The following is a 19,293-nucleotide window of genomic DNA, read 5'->3' as shown; positions in this document are numbered from 1 at the left end:
GCGGGCCTGCGCGCACTCTGCCTCGGAGCTAGCAGGCCGGAGGACCCGGTCTCCCCGCTCCCTCCAGCCTGCCTCTCCTCCGTGAGTACTGTCCCGTGTTCCCTCCGGAGGAGGCTGCCCGGCCAGGCCCGAGCTGCGGACCAGGGCTTGGGGGGCCTGGGGCTCAGGAAGCCGGGTCTGGGAGCTGATGCTTCCCCCGTCCTTGTCGTGGCTGCCCTGACATGGCCACAGGTGCGGCTGGCCCGGCGTGGGGCGCTCGGGGCCTGCCCCCAATCCCCGGCCCCCGGCTCATAAGGGGCAGCTGGCGCCGTCCCTTGGCAAGTGACAGGCACTTTCCAGCAGCCGAGTTCCCGGATCCCCAAGCAATCTCACACCTGCCCCCTCTGGGGAACTTCCCCTACCGCGGTCCGAACGGTCCCCATGGGTGGCAGCGACCAATAATGGTTTCTTTTTGTATTAAAACTGCTTAAAGACCCCGGGTTGGGCATCCTCCGCCTGGGGCTTCCTTACCCCCTTGATGCTTTTTACGGAGAGGTCTCTAATACCAAAGATTCGATTTCCCAATGGGTTTTGCTTTAGCATGCTCCGAGGGTGCAGATTTCTTTCTTTCTTTAAAAAGTAGCGTTTGGTTTTTTTTAACTTACCTTTTAAAGCGATGGAAAAACGCCGAAAACTTGGGAAGACTTTTCACAGTGATGATTTCTCCTGATTTTCCAGGTGCAAAGAATTGTTGACCTAGGAGCCATGGATAGGAGAAGTGTGGGTGAAACAGAAAATGGAGACGCCTTCCTTGACCTGAAGAAGTTGCAGACCTCCAGATTGCCTCACCGCTACACAAAAGTAGGCTTGGATACTAATGAAATAGTGTTTCTTTAGAGATGGAAAAGTTGGTAACATTGTGTAGACGGTAACATTGTGTAGACGGTCCATTAGGATTATCTCAAGTGTTAGCTCATTCTGACTCACTATGTGGTCTAAATATTAACTAGATTTGGTAAAACAAGCGCTTTGAACTTTTTGGGGGGAATTGTAAATCCTGAGAGTTTAAAGATTTAGCTGCCAGGTGAAGACAGTATATGATAAACTCAGATCCCATGTGAATTCGTGGTTCAGTATTGATTGCCTTTGAGTTCTGTGATACATCTGTGTTATGTGTGCTATTAATTCACATCCTGTATGGTGAAAATTCCAGCTCTGGGCGCCTCCACAAATCACATCCTCTGTATTGATCTTCCTTGAGAATTGAACTTCTCAAAGGAATGCTCTTCAGTGTGCTTGGTGAGGTAAACCTGATTTTTAAAAATTGTCTTTTTTTTTTTTAACTTCTTGTTGCACATTAAATATGGACTCGTAAGACTTCAAGATTTCACTCATATTTCCCCTAGCAACCAACTTGAGGTGATTTTCAAACCATGTGCTTATACATCAGCTCGTTTCCTAGAAGGAAAAGTGAATAATGTTAAGGAGTTTGGTGACTCTGTAGGGAATTGCATTGCCGTGTGGATTCTGGAAGTTCAAAACCACCAGTGGCTCTGAGGGAGAAAGATGAGTGGTCTCAGGGGAGCTCTGGTGGCCTAGTGGCAAGAAGCTGCACTGCAATCCCAGAGGCGCACGGTTCGAATCCACCAGATGCTCTGCCGGGAAAGGAGGGACAATCTCCTCCTGTACCAGTCAGATCCGATATGATGGTACACAATAATAATAGAAACATGAGTGGTCTCCTGCTGGAGGGGTCAGCTGAGTTTGCGCCAACTCAACAATGAGAGTTATTTATGGTATTGCTTCAATATCTCATTGGTTACTCACTGTTTTTTTGAAGAGGTTGGCAAGAATTCTTTTCCAAGTCTCTAAAATGTATTTGGGCTAAAAAAAATTTAGAAAATAGGCTGAAGCGAGTTAAAGTATTTGGGACTGTTAATGGGGAGGGTGAGCTATTTGTCTAGGTGAATTCTGTTCCCTTACTCTGTTTGTGGACTTTTAATGTGTCCTTATTGTCTCTGGCTTCTGATTGGTTAATGTTTGGAGGCCAAACCTTGTTTGTGCACCAGTGTTCTTGCTCTTTCCTACAAATCCTGTCAAAGTGATAGTCATTTTCAACCTTGAAACCAAAAACTGGACCTTTCTATTTTCGGAGAAGGGTAAAAAAAGTTTTCATAGATATATAATGTTTCCTGGTTAATTGTGTGTTTGGCTGTGTTTTCTTTCAATTGTGGATTGAATGAAAGTTTTCAAAGAAATGGATTGGGTTTTTTTTTTTTCTTCACTCAGTTGCTGTCTGTTTTGGTATAACAGAATTGCTTATTTTAAAGCAATATTTAAAAGCAATATTTAAAGAATATTTTAATTCTTCTGGAAAGCTTTTGAAATTCTATTTTAGTTCTACATTCAGATTCGCTCTCCCAAATGTAATTTCTCTTAAAATTGAGAGGGCTTGAGTAGTGTTTGAGAAACTTAAATGCATTACCTAAAATGCTGAAAGGTGGATTCTGCACAGAGGGAAAAAATATATCAAATGAAGGGAAACTGGTTTTAATTGCTTTGTATAAGCCTATGTGATTTCAAACTTCCCCGCTCTTTTTTGGATTAACATTCTGACTGGTAATAAACTCGCAAGAGTCCATGTTTCAGACCAAGTCTTTCTTGCTAGATAATTAGTCTCTCTAAGGGTAGAATATCATGTGTGCCCCAGAACAAGATTATGAAACTTAATATGGTTCTGTTTTGACAGTCTGATTTTTTTTTTTTTTGACAGTCTGATTTTAGAATTCTGCCATACTTAGATAAGTGTGCCTTAAAGATGTGATGGAAAGAAGCATTTTCTAGACTAATGACATTGAGCTTGAGTTGAAAATTGAGTTGAAAATATGTTTGTTACTCTTAAGAAAATTTAGGGAGTTCTGGTGGCCTAGTGGTAAGAAACTGCGCTGCAGTACCAAAGGCATACATGTCAAATCCACCAGCTGTTCTGCAGAAAGATGAGCAGTCTTCTCCTGTGCAGTTAACTGCTTCTGAAAACCCACTGGAGGGTTAGCTATGGGTCGGGTCCGACTCAACGACACATAACACCTTACTCAAGAAAATGTAGATAATGGCACAGCATTTGGGGCTGGCTGGCTTACGTGGATGTATGTGTCATCAACACTCCAGGATTTTTATGTGGGACTTGAAAGGAACTGAGCTTTTTATCCTTATTAAGCGATCTTGAAAGACTTCTATATTGTTGTTGTGTATAGTTTGTTGAGTCAGAATCAACCCACAGCTGACCCTCCAGCAGTTTTTAAGAGGCAGTAAATCACTAAAAAAAGGGCTTCAGGGCTTTTGTTCATAGGGTTGCTATGCTTGCCTTGAAGACAGTAAACAACAACAACAGATCAATCACACAGGACAAGACTGGTCATCTTTCTCCCACGGAGCAGCTGGTAGATTTGAACTGCCTGCCTTTGTGCTGGCAGCGCAACTCCATACCACTAAGCCACCAGAGCCCCCTTTTCCACATTATGATTATTAAAATAGATGACTTATTCCACAACTGGATTGGCAGGACAGGCTTCAGAGCTGCTGTACATAGGGTCGCTATGAGTCATAGGCGACTCGATGGCATGTAACAACATCCACAACAACATCATCCCCTCATCCTGAAAGGCTTTGCCTTTCATCCACCCAGGGGTGCCTCACTACAGTTCTAGTGATCTGCTTTCAAAAGCTCACAGCCTATGAGCAGTTCTACATTGCACGCATAGGGTCACCACGGGTTGGAATTGACTTGACACATTGACATGCCAAGATCCAGTTGTTGGAATGAATACTGCAGTTAGTGATGCTTCTGTTACTTCAAGTTTAACAGTAAGAAGCAATAGCTGTGCGCTGCAATCCCGAAGGCGTGCGGTCCAAATCCACCAGATGCTCCACTGGAGAAGGAGAGACAGTCTCCTCCTGTGCCAGTCTGATCCCATTCGATGATACACAACAAGAAAAGGGCGGGAGGAGGGGAGAAGAAGCGATAGCTGGGAACTGTACATAATAGCTGGGAATCGTCAGTGATTCATGCGTGCGCTGTATTTTGTGAAAACTTATAAATGCGAGATGTTTACTAAAATGTCAAAGGAAAGTACACCGGCCAGATGAGAGAGCCCCATAACCTTTGTTTCTTCTTGGTTTAGCATTTAATTCCTTTATGGAATAGTGACTGATTTTTTTTTTCCTTCCATGAGGGGGAGGGTGTCTAGATCTTTGGCTTTTAGGGCAACACACTAGAACTTCTCTGTTGGGACATCCTTCAGTCCACTCATGCCTGGGCATCATCTGTGGACATAGCTGACCTCTGGATTTGGCTTTTTCACTGCCCACTATGTGATGCCAATAAGCACTTTGTAGGTGAGAGGTGGGCCTGGAGATTGGCATTTTTACTATCTCCTATGTGGTACTGACTGGGCTGGTCCACAAGGCGTACGTTGAGCAACAAGGCCTCACTATTTTTTGAGAACTTACAGAATATGTGTTTGTTGCCAAGCAATTCAGATAGATGTGTGGTTGCTCCTTGAGGATGAAGGAGTGTCTGTGCTCCCAGGAGCTCAATATTTAGACCTCCCTGTAACATCTAATCCCATACCGAGTACACTGTGACCAAGTCTTTTCTGGCTTGAGCCTATAGACAGAGTAGAACTGTCTCACTGATTTCCCAAACTGTAAGGTCTTTACAGGAGGAGACGCCAACCTTTCTCCCTTGAAGCAGCTGGCAGGTTTGAACCACCAGCCTGTTGGTTAGCAGCTGAGGGTGTTAACCATTGTGCCACCAGGCCTCTTTATTCTGAGCCACATCAATGGTTAACCAAGGCTTTGTCTCATACATAGTAGCATGCCACCAGCTAACAAAAAGGCCTCGTGGCTCTGGCCATCTGAATCGGCCAGTGGCCCAGGTTTTTGCTAGCCTTCAAACCTTGATGGATGGTTGATATGAGTCGGAATCGACTTAATGGCAAGTTTATCTTCAAATAGTATATGAAATTTTGATCATAAACCAAATTGATCATATACTCTCACAGCATATGAGTTTATCATAAACAGCTGTTAACCCTGAAGGACTGGTCCCTTAATTTGTAGACCCGATCAGGTCCATTTTGCCACACTGGGTTCATAAGACCAAAAGTTATATATTTTTTAAAATTAATTTATTTAGAAGACATTAATTCTTGGTCAGAAGCTGATTTTCAAATCCTTTGCTAAGTACAGCTCCATTGTTCCACAGTTACAACTCGATAGTGTTTAAAAGTGAAGGTTTTGTTGAAAGGCTTTTGAAAGTTGTAGGATGGAATCTCACCTGAAAGTCGTGTGGTTCTCAGATGCGGAGCTCATATTAGCCTCACCTGAAAACTCATTAGAAATGCAAGATTTTAGGCCCCAAGAAACATGTACCAGAAATTATGAGGAGCTCTGGTGACGTAGTTGCAAGAAGCTGTGCTGAAATCCTGTATGAGGCCACCAGCTGCTGCATGGGAGAAGGATGGGCAAAAACTGTGAGGTTAGTGCACAGCAATCTACATTTGACAGAGTCAGATTCCTGTGGGGGGACTCTGACTCTAACTTGAGTTTAAGAACCACTGGTTTAGGAAATCAGAGGTGATGGGGTGGCAGTTAGTAGGAAAACTTATAGGGGTTCATTCATTTGTGTCTTGCCTCCATCCAAGATGGCTTTTTACCAATTACTAAAGCGTAGTATCTGCTGTGCTGATGTTCTCCTTGAAATACAAATGAGAAAGGCTTTGGCTGGTACACCACAGAGATTTCTCCTTCAGGTGAACACACTGGCCTCCTTAAGTCACAGAATGCACTGTGTACCTTGTGCCCTTCCTTTGCTCTTTTGCGTTACCACCAACAGCTGAGTGAGTAAAGGTTTGTTACCTGCTGCTTGGACAAGGGAATGAAAGCAAAGTGTACTGGTATCTTTGACAAACTAGGTGTATGAAAGGTGATGTTTTCAGTGGCATGCGTGGCTACAAATATCTTAGTAAAAAAAAGGGGAGGAGGTGCCCGTTTAGATGGGGCAAGCAGAATTATTACATGGAAATCCCATAGTCTTAATCCGTCAGCTGTCCAGTAAACCTCAGTGCTTGATGCTGACTCCTTTCCCCCTCACCTGTTCTAATTTTAAATCAGCTTGAAAAGTTGGGCTCTAGGGTCCTTGCACTCATGAGTACCCTCCCCTGCTCACTTCTGACAGGAACTTCTCTTGCTTGGCTAGGAGCCAGTCTTTTCACAGTTGGGTTCTTTATAGAAATTGGTGGGATGAAACAGTTGATTCAGGAAAAGAATGTTAGGAGAGGCGGCAGGGTTAGGGGCAGCCTGCCTAAGGAGTTGTAATCTGGCTCTAGTTCCTGGTGGTGCCTCTGGGTGGGCCAGGACAAATGGCAGCAGTAGGTGACACAGCAGCCACAGGGGGCTGGGCCCTTTTCTTTGTCCTCTAAAGAGCTCCATTTCCTGCCTTAGGATCCCTGTTCTATCACTTCACCTTCAGTATCTCATCTGGGAAAGGTTGAGGGAAATCACCTGTCCATTAAGAGCAGGCTGGTACTACCTCATAGGATTTTTGTGGGACTTAAATGAGAAAATGCATGTCAAATGCTTAGAAAAGTGCCAGACACACAAGCCAAACTCACACTTGCTGCCACTGAGTTGTAGTAACTGTTCAGCACGGAGCAGAGCCACTGCCCCACAGGCTGTCATCTCGCTGCGGAGAATCGGGTTGGAACTTTTCTGTTAGCAACTGAATGTTTATAACTATTGTTGGTGCTGTAAATAGGGACAGAAGAGGCATTAAAAAGATACGCTACAGGTGAGCTCTGGTGGCCTAGTGGCAAGAAGCTGCACTGCAGCAATCCCAGAGCTACGTGGTTCGAATCCACCAGATGCTCTGCCGGAGAAGGAGGGGCTATCTCCTCCTGTACCAGTCAGATCCAGTTTGACGGTACACACACACACAAGAACAAAAAAAAACTAAAAAAAAATATTGAAAAAAAGATACGATACTTGGGACGAGCCACAGAAATATTATGAGCCTTTTAGATCAAAATGCTCTTTCTGAATGTCCTGGTTTATGTTCCATGTTACCATCTCAATTTAACATGAAACCAGAAAGCAAGTGTAAAGCTACCAACTCTAAAACCAATTTTGATTCCATTTCTTCCTTATATTTTTCTATCTACTTACTTTCCACCATTGTTTTTAGCCCTTGTATCAACCCACTCAAATGCCAGGGTTTATTGTATTGCATTGGCCAGATCAGAAAAAATGTGAATGGAAAAAAATGGGTTTTCCTGTCTTTTTTGCTCATTTTCACGGAAATTCTCTCAAAAGAAGAGAATCTTTGCTCCACATGATCCTAGTGAACCCAGGTCCTACAGTCTCTCTGGTTGACTCTTGCATGATCCAGTTTAAACCTTCATCCGTAAGTGCAGTTTAAGGTAGTATCCCTTTAGTCACAAGCTTCATGAATGGGTAACTGAAATATGTCCGGGACTGCCCCTTGTTGACAGATCACTGTTAACCCAAGTCCCAAATATGGATGCTATGACCCCATTGTGATCTACTTTTTAAAACTTGCCAAACTTTCTGAAAAGCGGCCTGACCAGGCCCTATGTTAGCAGGTATTTTAGGGTATGGCGCCCCAGCAGATCATATGACCTCATGTATATGCTGCTTCTGGGACATTTGCCGCCTTTAGGCAGAGTCAGTCTTATACACAGGAGAGATGCTGGGCCCCTTCTTGAGTGACTGTTCTGACTGTGGACAATGAAAACTCTGGGTTTCAATAAAATTCCTACCTTAATTTTAAAATGTATTAACATTTTAGCATTGTGAACTGAATTCAGCTGACAGAGGTAAAAAATACTTCCCTTTTCTGCAAGTGACTTGTGTGAAATTCTTCTCATAATGTCAGAATGGGGGCGGGGTGGGAGTAAACTATGCAACCGTGAATGAGTATTTTTTTTTTCTTTTAAAAAGTGAGCCAGGGTAGGGGTAGGAAGGAACATGTGGAACCATGAATGAATGAAAAATCCAGCTTGTCTGTAAACTTTCATTAAAATCACAATTTTTTTAAAAAATGGGAAAAACAATGTCAGACTGTCATTCTTGGAATGCTGCTGCACAGGATTTCTGTAGAAGGAAATTGCAGTCACTGTTGGCATGGGCCTGTGTTCAAATTCATTTGCCTTCTTGTTCAGTACTAATCCAGTAATGTCCTCAGTGGTAGTGGTGATGGTGTGCACCTCGAGTCAGAACTGACTCATTGCTGTCCGATGCACAGGAGGAGATTGAGCATCTCTCTCCCTCCCAAGAAGCTGCTGGTGGCTTTGAACCATGTGTCTCTGGGTTGGCAGTGCAACTCCTTAACACGAAGCCCCCAGAGCTCCCTAGTAACCTGAGTAGTAATTCCCAAATAAGATTTTAAGGGAAGCATGATGAGTTTTCTTTAAGATTGCAACTTAGAGATTGTTTATACTTCTTTGACTTTGGGGCAATTAGCAGCTTATTCTTGGTTGGCTCAGTTTTGTTAGCCTGTTTTTTTTGTTTTGTTTTGTTTCAGGTAGCAATTCTATTTCCAGAGACTAACTTCAGATTTATCCAGATAAATTTATTCAGATTTATGACCAGAACTTCTTAAACAGTAACTCCCTGTAATTCGTAAGATTCTACAAAAGGCTAAGGTCCTATTTTTATCTGGGATGCTCATCAGGAAAGAGTACTCCATTAAGAGCGGGCACTTAGCAGCTGACTGTTAGCCAGATTGGAAGTTTTCTTTTCAAATGCCCTGGAGAGGTTTCTTTACAAGAATAACTGATGGAAGGGGCTTTGGTTGAGATGACAGCTCAAGTATACAACTCTTAAGAAGCCTCGAAGTGCTGTGATGGCAGAGACTGGAGGCATCAAACCCAAGAGAACACTTAGTGTTTCTGTCCTCCCCACTTTAGGTGGGTGGTGGTGGTGCCATCGAGTGGAATACAACTATAGCAACCTTGTGAACAACAGGTCTGAACCCTGTCCTGTCCTGTGCTGTCCTTACACTTCTTGACACACTAGAGGCCACTAAAGGAGCTACGGGGTCAATCTACCTCATTCACAGTCTGCCTGCCCTTCACTTACCCTTCACCCTTTCAAGCATGATATCCTTCTGTGAGATGCTTTACCATCGTTGTCTTCAAGGAGCACTCTGGCTGCACTTTCTCGAAGATAGTTATTTTAATATCCCCACTTAGATAGGGGCTCCTAATAGGCTGACACAACCTACATCTTAAAATGCTTCAGTTGGAGCGTAACACACATTCTGCTCTCCAAATGCAATGAGAAGCCTTCCTTGAACATCCTTGGACCACATTTAAAGAAACCTGCTAAGTATAAACCATTACTTCTTAACTTCTTCAGGGTCCATTGGAGACTTTTGGAAGGGCTCATTTGAATGCTTAACTTTGCATATCATTTCCTGGGGTCTTGAGTTCTTGGAGGCCCTGGAACTGGTTGAGAAGCCTTGCTCTGAAGAAGAGTACATGCAGTTTCTCCTACATGTTAAAAGTCCTCCCTAATAATATTTACAACCCGAGAATTGTTTTCCTTTACTGTAATAATGAAGAAAGTTGCTCTTTAGCCCTAACTGACAAATGAGCTGAACTCCACTTTCCCATTACAGTAGGTAACAAATGGGTCACAAGCTTGCACTCTCGCACAAATGGCAGCACAGGAGTGGGCACTGCTGGGGGGCAGCTGGCTTGCTGCTCTCACAGTCCTGTCAAGTTTGTACAGTTGTCACCTGAGCGTTGATTCGCTTCAGTGTGTGTCAAGCATAAAGTCATCAGAGAAAACTGGAATAATGTGGGAGCTAATCTGAACACGTTTTATCCACCTGAGTAATTCATTGTACTTGGGAGTAGTTGGGATATAGCAGCTGGGACTTCTTTTGGTTGTAAAGGAAATGTTCTCTGCTTAGAACAGTCTGTGAGAGAAATGAAATTGAACAAGCATTCTCTGGTAACGGAACCTTCTGGATTTCATCTACTTTAAAAAAAGATTGTAATGCGTTTTAATTGAAATGTAATTAATGTACATAAAATCCACATTTTAAAGTCTGTAATTCAGTGGCTTTCACAAAGTTATGTAATCATTAATAGTATTTCATTGCAACAAAAAGAAACCCCATAACTATTAACAGTAACTCCCATTTCCCTCTTCCCATACTCCCTGTAACTATTAATGGTCACCCCCATTTCCCTCTCATTATTTTGTTCCCTGTCTCAGTAGTTGTTGTTTTGTGCCGTCGAGTCGTTTGCGACTTATAGCAACCCTATGTACAATATAGCCTTAAACCCTGCTCTATCCTGTGCCAATCTCATTGCCTCTGACACACCCATCCCGATTACCCCAGTCACCGAATCAATCCGTCTCATAGAGGGTCTTCCCTTCTTGCGCCGTCCCTCCACCCTCCCAAGCATGATGTCCTACTCAAAGGACCTGTCCCTCCTTGCAACATGCCCAAAGTATGTCAGACGAAGCCCCAGAATCCTTGCCTCCAAGGAGTAGCCGGGTTTAACCCTCTCCAGGATGAAAATGTTTTCTTGACAGTCCATGGTACATTCAGTACCTTTCTCCAGCACCACAGCTCAAAGGCATCAATTCTTCTTCTGTCCTCCCGAGTCATTGTCCAACTCTCTGATGCATAAGAAGTGATTGCAAAGACCATGGCCTGTATCAGGTGCACCTTAGTCTCCAGAGAGACACCGTTGCTCTTGAGTACTTTAGAGAGGTCATTAACAGCAGACTTTCCCATCGCAATACATTTTCTGATTTCCTGACTGCTGGTGCCAAAAGTGTTGACCATGGAGCTGAACAAACTGAAGCTGTGAACAATCTCAATCTCTTCGCCATCCGTCCTGATGCTACCAATTGGTCCAGTGGTGAGAATCTTTGTCTTCTTGACATTGAGCCTCAGTCCATACTGAAGGCTGCAGTCCTTGACCCTCTGCAGCAAGTGATGAGGTCCTCCTCAGTTTCAGCAAGCAGGGTTGTGTCATCTGCATAATGCAGATTGCTAATAGATCTTCCACCATTCCTGCCTCAGTGGGTTTGTGTAATTCAGCAAACATTTCCTATAAATGAACTCATATAATATGTGACTTTTTGGCTCTGGCTTCTGTCACTTAACATTAACGTTTTCAAGGTTTATTCATGTTATTTAGCACATACGTGTTAGTACTTCATTCCTTCTCGTGAGTGGATAAATCTTCCATTGTATGCAAGTGCCACATTTTGTTTATCCACTAGTCAGTTGAGATTTGGGGGGATTTTTTAAATGATGAAATACTTAGAACATTTACTATTCCAGTTTAATTTTTTTTCTTTTTTTTTTTTTTGCGTGAGTGTACCGTCAAATCAGATCTGACTGGTATAGGATTGTCCTTCCGTTTCCCAGCAGAGCATCTGGTGGATTCGAACCGTGTGCCTCTGAGATTGTAGTTGCAGCTCCTTGACACTAGGCCACCAGAGCTCCCCCAGTTTAATTTTTTTACTTGTGTAGTTTGGTGCCATTAAGTTCACTGTGTTGTGTAACCACCACTATTCATTGCCAAAGTTTTCTATCACTCTTAACAGAAATTTAGTACTTCTTAAGTACCCACTTTTCCACAACATCATGATAAACGGTAGACGTTGTCAAGAATTTCATTTTACTTGGATTCACAGCCTGGTCCAAAAATGATTTTGTCATTGTTGTTGTTCGGTGCCATCGAGTCGCTTTGACTCATAGCCCCCCTACAGACAGCAGATGTGAACCCCTTGCTCTATCCTGCATCGCCATCCTCATGATCTATCAAACTCATGCCGCTGTTGGAGTTACTTTGCCAGTTCATCTTCTGAGGGTCTCTCACTTTGACCCTCCACCTTTCCAACCATGATGTCTTTTTCCAAGGACTGGCACCTCTTGACAATATTTACCAACCTTGCCTCTAAAGAGTACTGGGTTGTGTTTCCTCCAAGACAGACTTGCTTGTTTTTTGACAATCGATAGGATGTTCAATAGTCTTCACCAGGACCCCAAATTAAAAGCATTGGTTCTTCCTTGTCATCCTTAGTCACTGTCCAACTTTGAAGGCATAGGAAATTACTGAAAAGACCATGGCTTGAATCAGGCACACTATTTAGTCTTTAAACTAATACTGTCACTCTTTAGTAATCTGGAGAGGTCTCGGATGGCACATTTTCCAAGTACAACTTCTGATTTTATTTTTATAAATATATCTTTTTCCTTTTTTACTTATTTTATTGGGTTTCTTTTTAAAAAACAGATTTTTATTTTTTTTTATTTTATTATTTTTGTGTGTGTGTACTGTCAAATCAGATCTGACTGGTACAGGAGGAGATTGTCCCTCCTTCCCCGGCAAAGCATCTGGTGGATTTGAACCATTCGCCTCTGGGATTGTAGTTACAGCTCCTTGCCACTAGGCCACCAGAGCTCCCCTTATTTTATTGGGGTTTGTGTGTGTGTGTGTGTGTGTGTGTGTGTACCATCAAATCAGATCTGAATGGTACAGGAGGAGATTGCTCCTCCTTCTCCAGCAGAGCATCTGGTGGATTCGAAATACATACCTCTGGGATTGCAGTGCAGCTTCTTGCCACCAGAGCTTCCCGTCTTCTGATTTCTTGACTGCTGTTATCCTGAGTGTTGCTTATGGATCCAAGGAAAATAAAATTGTTGACAACTTCAATCTTTTATCCATTGTCATAATGTCACCTATTGGAAGTAACAGTCATAAAAGTCCAACAACATGGGGAGAGCTGCCAAAGACCATTTTAATGCTGAAGAGCAGTTGAAGTGTGCCTGACCAAAGTCACACTATTTTCAGTCACTTTATAGGTGACTATTTATATTCATTATTGAATAAAGAGGCCTGACAAAGAATTGATGCCTTTGAATTGTGGTGCTGGCAAAGACTATTGACTATACCATGTACTGCCAAAAGAACAAATAAATAAGTCTTAGAAGAAGTCCAGCCAGAATCATTCTAAGAAGCAAGGATGGTGAGACTTCATTTGGAAAAGAAGAATATCGTGCTTGGAAAATTAGACAGTCAGCGAGAAAGGGGAAGACCTGTAGCAGCATGGACTGCCACAATGGTGGTAGTAATGGGCTGACTGCGTAGCAGAGATTGTGAGGATGGCCAGGCTCTTGCACAGTTTTGTTGGGTTGTCCTAACTATGGTCACTACAAGTTGGAATTGACTTGGTGGCACCTAACAAACCTTTGGCCCCTATGTCTGCCCATTCTGTGTATTTCAATTTGTGTGATCATTACATATTTCTCCTTTTATGTCTGTCTTATGTCATTCAAGGAGTCCTGATGGTTCAGTGGTCAAAGTGCTTCACAGTTAACCAAAAGGTTCCTTGTTCTCATGTACCAGCTGCTCTGTGGGAGAAAGAGGGGGAACCCTGCTTCCCTAAAGATTTCCAGTCTTAGAAAACGTCTGGGACAGTTCTGCTGTTCAGTAGAGTTGCTTTGAGTTGAAATAACTTTGCTGGCACTGAGTTTAGTTGGAGCTGGGTACTTCATTCAGTGTCATATTTTTAAGATCCATCTGTGTAAGAGCTTTTGTGAGGATGTCATTTCACTGTGGGATGGGATAATGCCGTGAGTGTGTTTGTTTCACATATTTGAGAACATGGTGGATACTTCAGTGGTTTCTACTTTTTTACTGTTTTGTAAATAGTGCTTCCGTAAATATTGGTGTGCACGTATCTTGAGTCTGTTTTCAGTTCTCACGGGTATATATTGAGAAATGGAATTGCTAGATCCTATGGTAGTTCTGTCTTTAACAACTTGAGAAAGCACTGTACTATTTTTCACAGAAATGGCATTGTTTTACTGTACTACTAGTAGCAAGCTTTTGTTAGGTGCTGTTGAATCGAGTATGACTCATGAACCCTGTCCTATCCTGTACCATTCTCACAATCTCTGACATACTTGATTAAGCACATTGCTGTAGTCACTGTTAAACCATTTGTTTGAGGGTTCTTTTGGTAGTCCACATGATAAACATTACTCTTCTCTAACACCACAACTCAAAGATATTAACTCTTCTTCGTCGTCATCCTTAGTCATTGTCCACTTCTCAGATGCATAGCAAGTGATTGTAAAGACAGTGGCCTGAATCAGGTGCACCTTAATCCTCAAACTTACATCATTGCTCCTCAGTAATTTGAGGTCCTTGACTGCAGACTTTCCCAGTGCAGTATGTCTCCTGATTTCCTGACTGTTGGAATTAAGTGTATTCTTGAGTGTGGATCTAAGTAAAATGAAGTTGTTGATAGTTTTACTCTTTTCTCCATCTTCCATGATTATCAGTCTAGTGGTAAGAATTTTTTTTCCTTGACATTGAGATACAATCATACTGACAGCTGTAGGCTTTGATCTTCTGCATTGCTTGAAGTGGTGTATAAGGATTCCAATTTCTTCACATCCTTGCCCACATACATGATTTTTTTAAAAAATTGCATTCACTGGTAAAAAAAAGGAAAAAAAAGCATAAAAAATAAAAAATTGCATTCATTTTAGCTGTCCTAGTCAATGTGACAAAACAAGCATCTTGTTATGTGCTGTCGACTTGCCTGTGACCTTATGTACAGCAGCTCTGAAGCCTACCCTGACCTGAGCCAGTCCCACTGACTTCGACACACCTACCCCACTGCCCTAGTCTCTCTATCAATCCATCTCATCCAGGGTCTTCATCTCTTGTACTGTCCCTCTACCCTTCGGAGCATGATGTCCTTCTCCAAGGATTGGTCCCTCCTGGCCACGTGTCCAAAGTATTTGGGATTGAGCTTGAAAATCTTAGCCTTCAAAGGGAAACTTGGTTTCACCCTCTCCAAGACAGACTTGTTTTCTTGGCAGTCCATAGTATGTTCAAGACTCTTCTCCAGTCCATTTTGGTGGAAATACAACCAGGGTACTTCTTAGAGATAAAGATGGTGAAACTTGGTCTCACATACTTTGGGCATGTTGTTAGAAGGGACCAGTCAGTCCTTGGATAAAGACTTCATGCTGGGAGAGGTGGAAAACCAGAGAAAAAGAAAAAGACCCTGAATATGATAGATTGACACAGTGACTGTAGCAGTGGGTTTAAGCATACAGAAATCATGAGGCTGGTGCAGGATAGGCAAGGTTCACATCTAAGTAAGGTAGTAACGTGAGAAGTGGGTGTGAAGTGGGAATCTTTATTTGTGTTTCTGTAATGATTTGTAACAAACATAATTTCATGTGCTTATTGACCATTTGTGTATGTTCCTTGGGGAAAATGTCTATTTTTAATTGGATTTGGGTCATTTATCATTTTATTGTTGAGCATTAAGAGTTCTCTATTCTGGCGACTAGATTCTTTTTGAAAATATGATTTCCACATGGGTTTCTGTTCGTTGTCTTTTCATCATCTTGAAGATCACCTTTGCATAAAAGTTTAATTTTGATCAAGTTGTGCTTTTGACACATCTCAAATCATCATCCAATTTAAAGTAATGAACATATATACTCCTATGTTTTTATCTATTCATTTTATGGTTTTCACTCTTAAGCTTAAGTGTCTGATACATTTTATGTTAATTTTTATATATGGTAAAAAGATAGGGGCCCAAACTCATTATTTTAGATGTGGATAGCGAGTTGTTCCAGCATGGTTTAGTGGATAGTCTTTTACAGACTATTTCTTGACACACCCTATCAAAATTCAATTGACCATCCATGTATAGGATTTATTTATTTATTCTTTGCGGAAGCTCTGGTGGCTTAGTGATAAATAGTGCTGCCAACAGAAAGGTACGTGTTTTGAATCCACTAGCTGCTCGGCAGGGAAAAAGATGGGCAGTCTCAGAAAACCCGTTGGAGGGTCAGCTATGGTTGGTTCTGAATTGATGGTACACAACAACAGCAGTATTTCCACTGGTGTGTGTATCTGTTCTTATAGCAACACCACATGCCTTTGGTTACTGTAGCTCATAGAGTTGTTTGGTTTTTTTAAATTTTTTTTATTTTATTATTTTTGTGTGCATGTACCGTCAAATCAGATCTGACTGGTACAGGAGGAGATTGTCCCTCCTTCCCCGGCAGAGCATCTGGTGGATTCGAACCGTTCACCTCTGGGATTGTAGTTGCAGCTCCTTGCCACTAGGCCACCAGAGCTCCCCTTGTAGAGTATTTTTAATTTATAAGGGCAAGTCCTCTCTTTCAAGATGGTTTATTTCCATTCTGTATGCATTACAGAATTAGCATTTGTAATTCTACAAATCCATCAAACATCAGCAGTGATAACCCTTGTGCCATAGCCTCTTCTGAATCCAGCTTGAATTTTTGGCAGTTCTCTGCCAAAATATTATATTACTCTAGTCTTTAGTGGTAAGACTTTATATTGCCAGGAAAAGCATGCTATTCTATTGCACAAGCTGCTCCATGGGAAAAAGATGGACAGTCTCTTCCCATGCAGTTTGTTGCCTCTGACAACTCACCAGGGGGTCAACTATGAGTCAGTTTCAGATTGATGGTACATAGCATTATCAGCAAGCTTTTACTTGCATGTGATATTAATGATGTTGGTCACTAGTTGCCAGTCTGTTGGATCACCTTTTCTGGGAATGGGAATAGATATGGATCACTTCTAGTCAGTTGGCCAGTTATTTGTTGCCAGAGTCTGGTAAGCAGGCCCAGGATTGCATTTGTTAACTGAAACTCTTCAGTTTGGTATTCCATCAATTTCTGGAGTCTTATTTTTTGGCCAGTGCCTTCAATGCAGCTTGGACTTCTTCCTTCAGGACTTTGGTTCTTGATCATACGTTAGTTTCTGAAATGGCTCAGAGTTGACAAACTCTAGTTGAGTGACTGTGTATTCCTTCCATCTTTATTTTTTTTATGCTTCCTTTGTTATTCCAGATTTTGCCTGTAGAACCTGTCAGTGTTACAACTCAAGGCTTGAATTTGTTCTTTAGATACTTCATTTTGAAAAGCTGAACATGTTCTTCTCTTTGGTTTTATAATTCCAGCTTGCGAGTTCACTATAATACTTTGCCTTGTCTACTCTGCTGCTCTTTGAAGTCTTCTCACCTCTCTTACATCAACATTTCTTCCCCTTGCTTTGACTTCTTCCAGTGCAAAATGTCAGAGTCTGTCCTGATACCCATTTTGGTTTTTCTCTCTCCCTGTCTTTGGAAAGACCTTTTGCTCTCTTCATAGATGATGGCGTTTTTGTCATTTAACAACTCCTCCAGTCTTCAGTCATTAGTGTTCAGTGTGTCAAATCTATTCTTAAGATGGTTTTTAAATTCAGGTGGATACCTTAAAAGCTCATATTTTTTTCAAAACAACTATGAGATACCATCTCATCCCAGTAAGAACAGCAGAATTTAACAGAAAAGCGAGCAACAAATGCTGACAAGGTTGTGGAGAAACGGAAACCCGTATTCACTGTTGGTGGGAGTGTAAAATGGTGCAACCACTGTGGAAGGCTATATGGTGCTTTCTCAAAAAGTTGCAAATAAAGATACCATTTGACCCAGTAATTCCACTACTGGGAATATACCCCAAAGAGACCATAACTGACATCCAAGCAGATATATGCACACTCATGTTTATCATGGCTTTGTTCACAATAGCAAGGTGTTGGAAACAACCTAAGTGCCCATCAACAAACGAATGGATAGAGAAGCTGTGGTATATTCACATTATGGAATACTATGCTGCATTGAAAAACAAGGAACTTAGGCAATATTACTCAAAATGGGTGACCCTGGAGGACATTATCCTGAGTGAAGTATCTCAGTCACAAAAGGGCAAATACTGCATGGTGCCACTGTTGTAAAACAGGACTGACCTTGGGTTTGGAGGGAGACTGAGAAAGATGGGTTAATTAATGTGTACTGCATTGAAACAGATGAGGGAGAAAACTGTTTAAAAGGGATGTGTGGTTAGGTATTTTTGTCATGATGGAAGTCCGGAGTGAAGGCTACATGGTGGAGTGGACCTGGTGGGAGGGATTGTAAAACAGTGAAAGAATTTTTCTTTTACTTTTCCAAGAGGATAGTGTACTGGGGGGAAGGGTTGGGAGGGGAGAAAAGTGCAACAGTGAATGAATGGAAACCCAAAGTCTCTGAAATTTTCATTGAAGTCAATAATAATTTAAAAAAAGAGCTCATATTTTAGTTTTTGGGCTTGTTTTTATTTTCTCCAACTTCAGCTTGAAGTTGCATGTAAGTTTGATTTTTTTTTTTTTTTTACTGTTTTGAAATGTATTCATTGTCACAAAAAGTTTATTAAGGTCTTTGTCTCTCCTCTTCCACCAGAACATCTGGTGGATTCAAACTTTGGGATTGCAGCAGTGCCGCTTCTTGCCACTTTTTTGTTTTGTCACAATTATTTGTCATAAATATCAGGAAAAACCTATGGCTTATTTGACATGGGCTGCTTTTAAAAAATGTATTTTTTTAAATTGTGATTTTGATGAAAGTTTACAGACTACTTGGATTTCCATTCATTATTGCACATTTTCCTCCCTACCCACCTAGTTTGCTTTTTTAAAAAAATAAATTCGGTGCGCACTGGGCATGCTGGGAGCTCACCAGCCTTTGAGGTTTTAGGTTTCCAATTTCTAGTTTAATGTATTCCTGGGTACCTCTAAAATTTATTTATAATGTTTGTGAATGAAGGCACTAGAGTCTTATATACCTGAATCAGAATTCTACTTTTTTTTCCAGTTTCTAACTCATGGACCTCAGAAACTTTGCTTAAGGGAAGCATGCTAGCTTTTTGTGGTTACTACAAACATCCTTGGTAGACCAAAATTACAGACATGGTGACAGAAATGAGGCTGGAGATTGAATGGCTTACTTTTGTATTTTTTTTAGGTGTGTTTTTTTTTTGTATGCTGTAATTTATTGGTTATGGTCATAGATACCTTTTTTTTAATTAATTTAAGTAAACATCTACAGAGGGGAAAAAATTAATTCACTATTGCATAATTTCCTCCCTCCCATCACCCCAGTCCACTTTGCTATACATCTCTTATTCTGCACTGAAACAGATGAAGGAAGGAACTGTTTAAAAGGAATATATGATTAGGCATTATTTGCATAGAAGTTGATGGTCTGTTCTTCAGTCAGACTCTGGCCTAGCTTTGACTGCTGATACTGAAGTTTGTTTTTTGTGGGTTTTTTTTGATTACTATTATTAATTTCAATGAACATTTACAGAGATTTTGAATTTCCATTCATTCATTGTTT

At 41.6% G+C, this 19,293-nt stretch overlaps 1 protein-coding gene and 1 pseudogene across 1 annotated transcript in view; one reads left to right on the top strand and one right to left on the bottom strand.

The window, feature by feature from the left end:
• LOC102867478 overlaps positions 1–422 on the bottom strand; it is an 8,701-nt pseudogene extending 8,279 nt beyond the window's left edge.
• A 322-nt stretch (positions 423–744) lies between these two features.
• The window catches only part of EIF4ENIF1 (eukaryotic translation initiation factor 4E nuclear import factor 1), a 60,129-nt gene continuing 41,580 nt past the window's right edge, over positions 745–19,293 (top strand). Inside the window, exon 1 of the mRNA XM_006894887.1 lies at positions 745–840. Coding sequence (XP_006894949.1) covers positions 745–840 — 96 coding nt within the window. The remainder of the gene's footprint in view (positions 841–19,293) is intronic.

Source organism: Elephantulus edwardii, unplaced genomic scaffold, assembly GCF_000299155.1.
Source record: "Elephantulus edwardii isolate Elephantulus edwardi_28Jun2011 unplaced genomic scaffold, EleEdw1.0 scaffold00151, whole genome shotgun sequence".
Lineage (NCBI taxonomy): Eukaryota > Metazoa > Chordata > Mammalia > Macroscelidea > Macroscelididae > Elephantulus > Elephantulus edwardii.
This window is presented reverse-complemented; position numbering and strand designations above follow the sequence as displayed.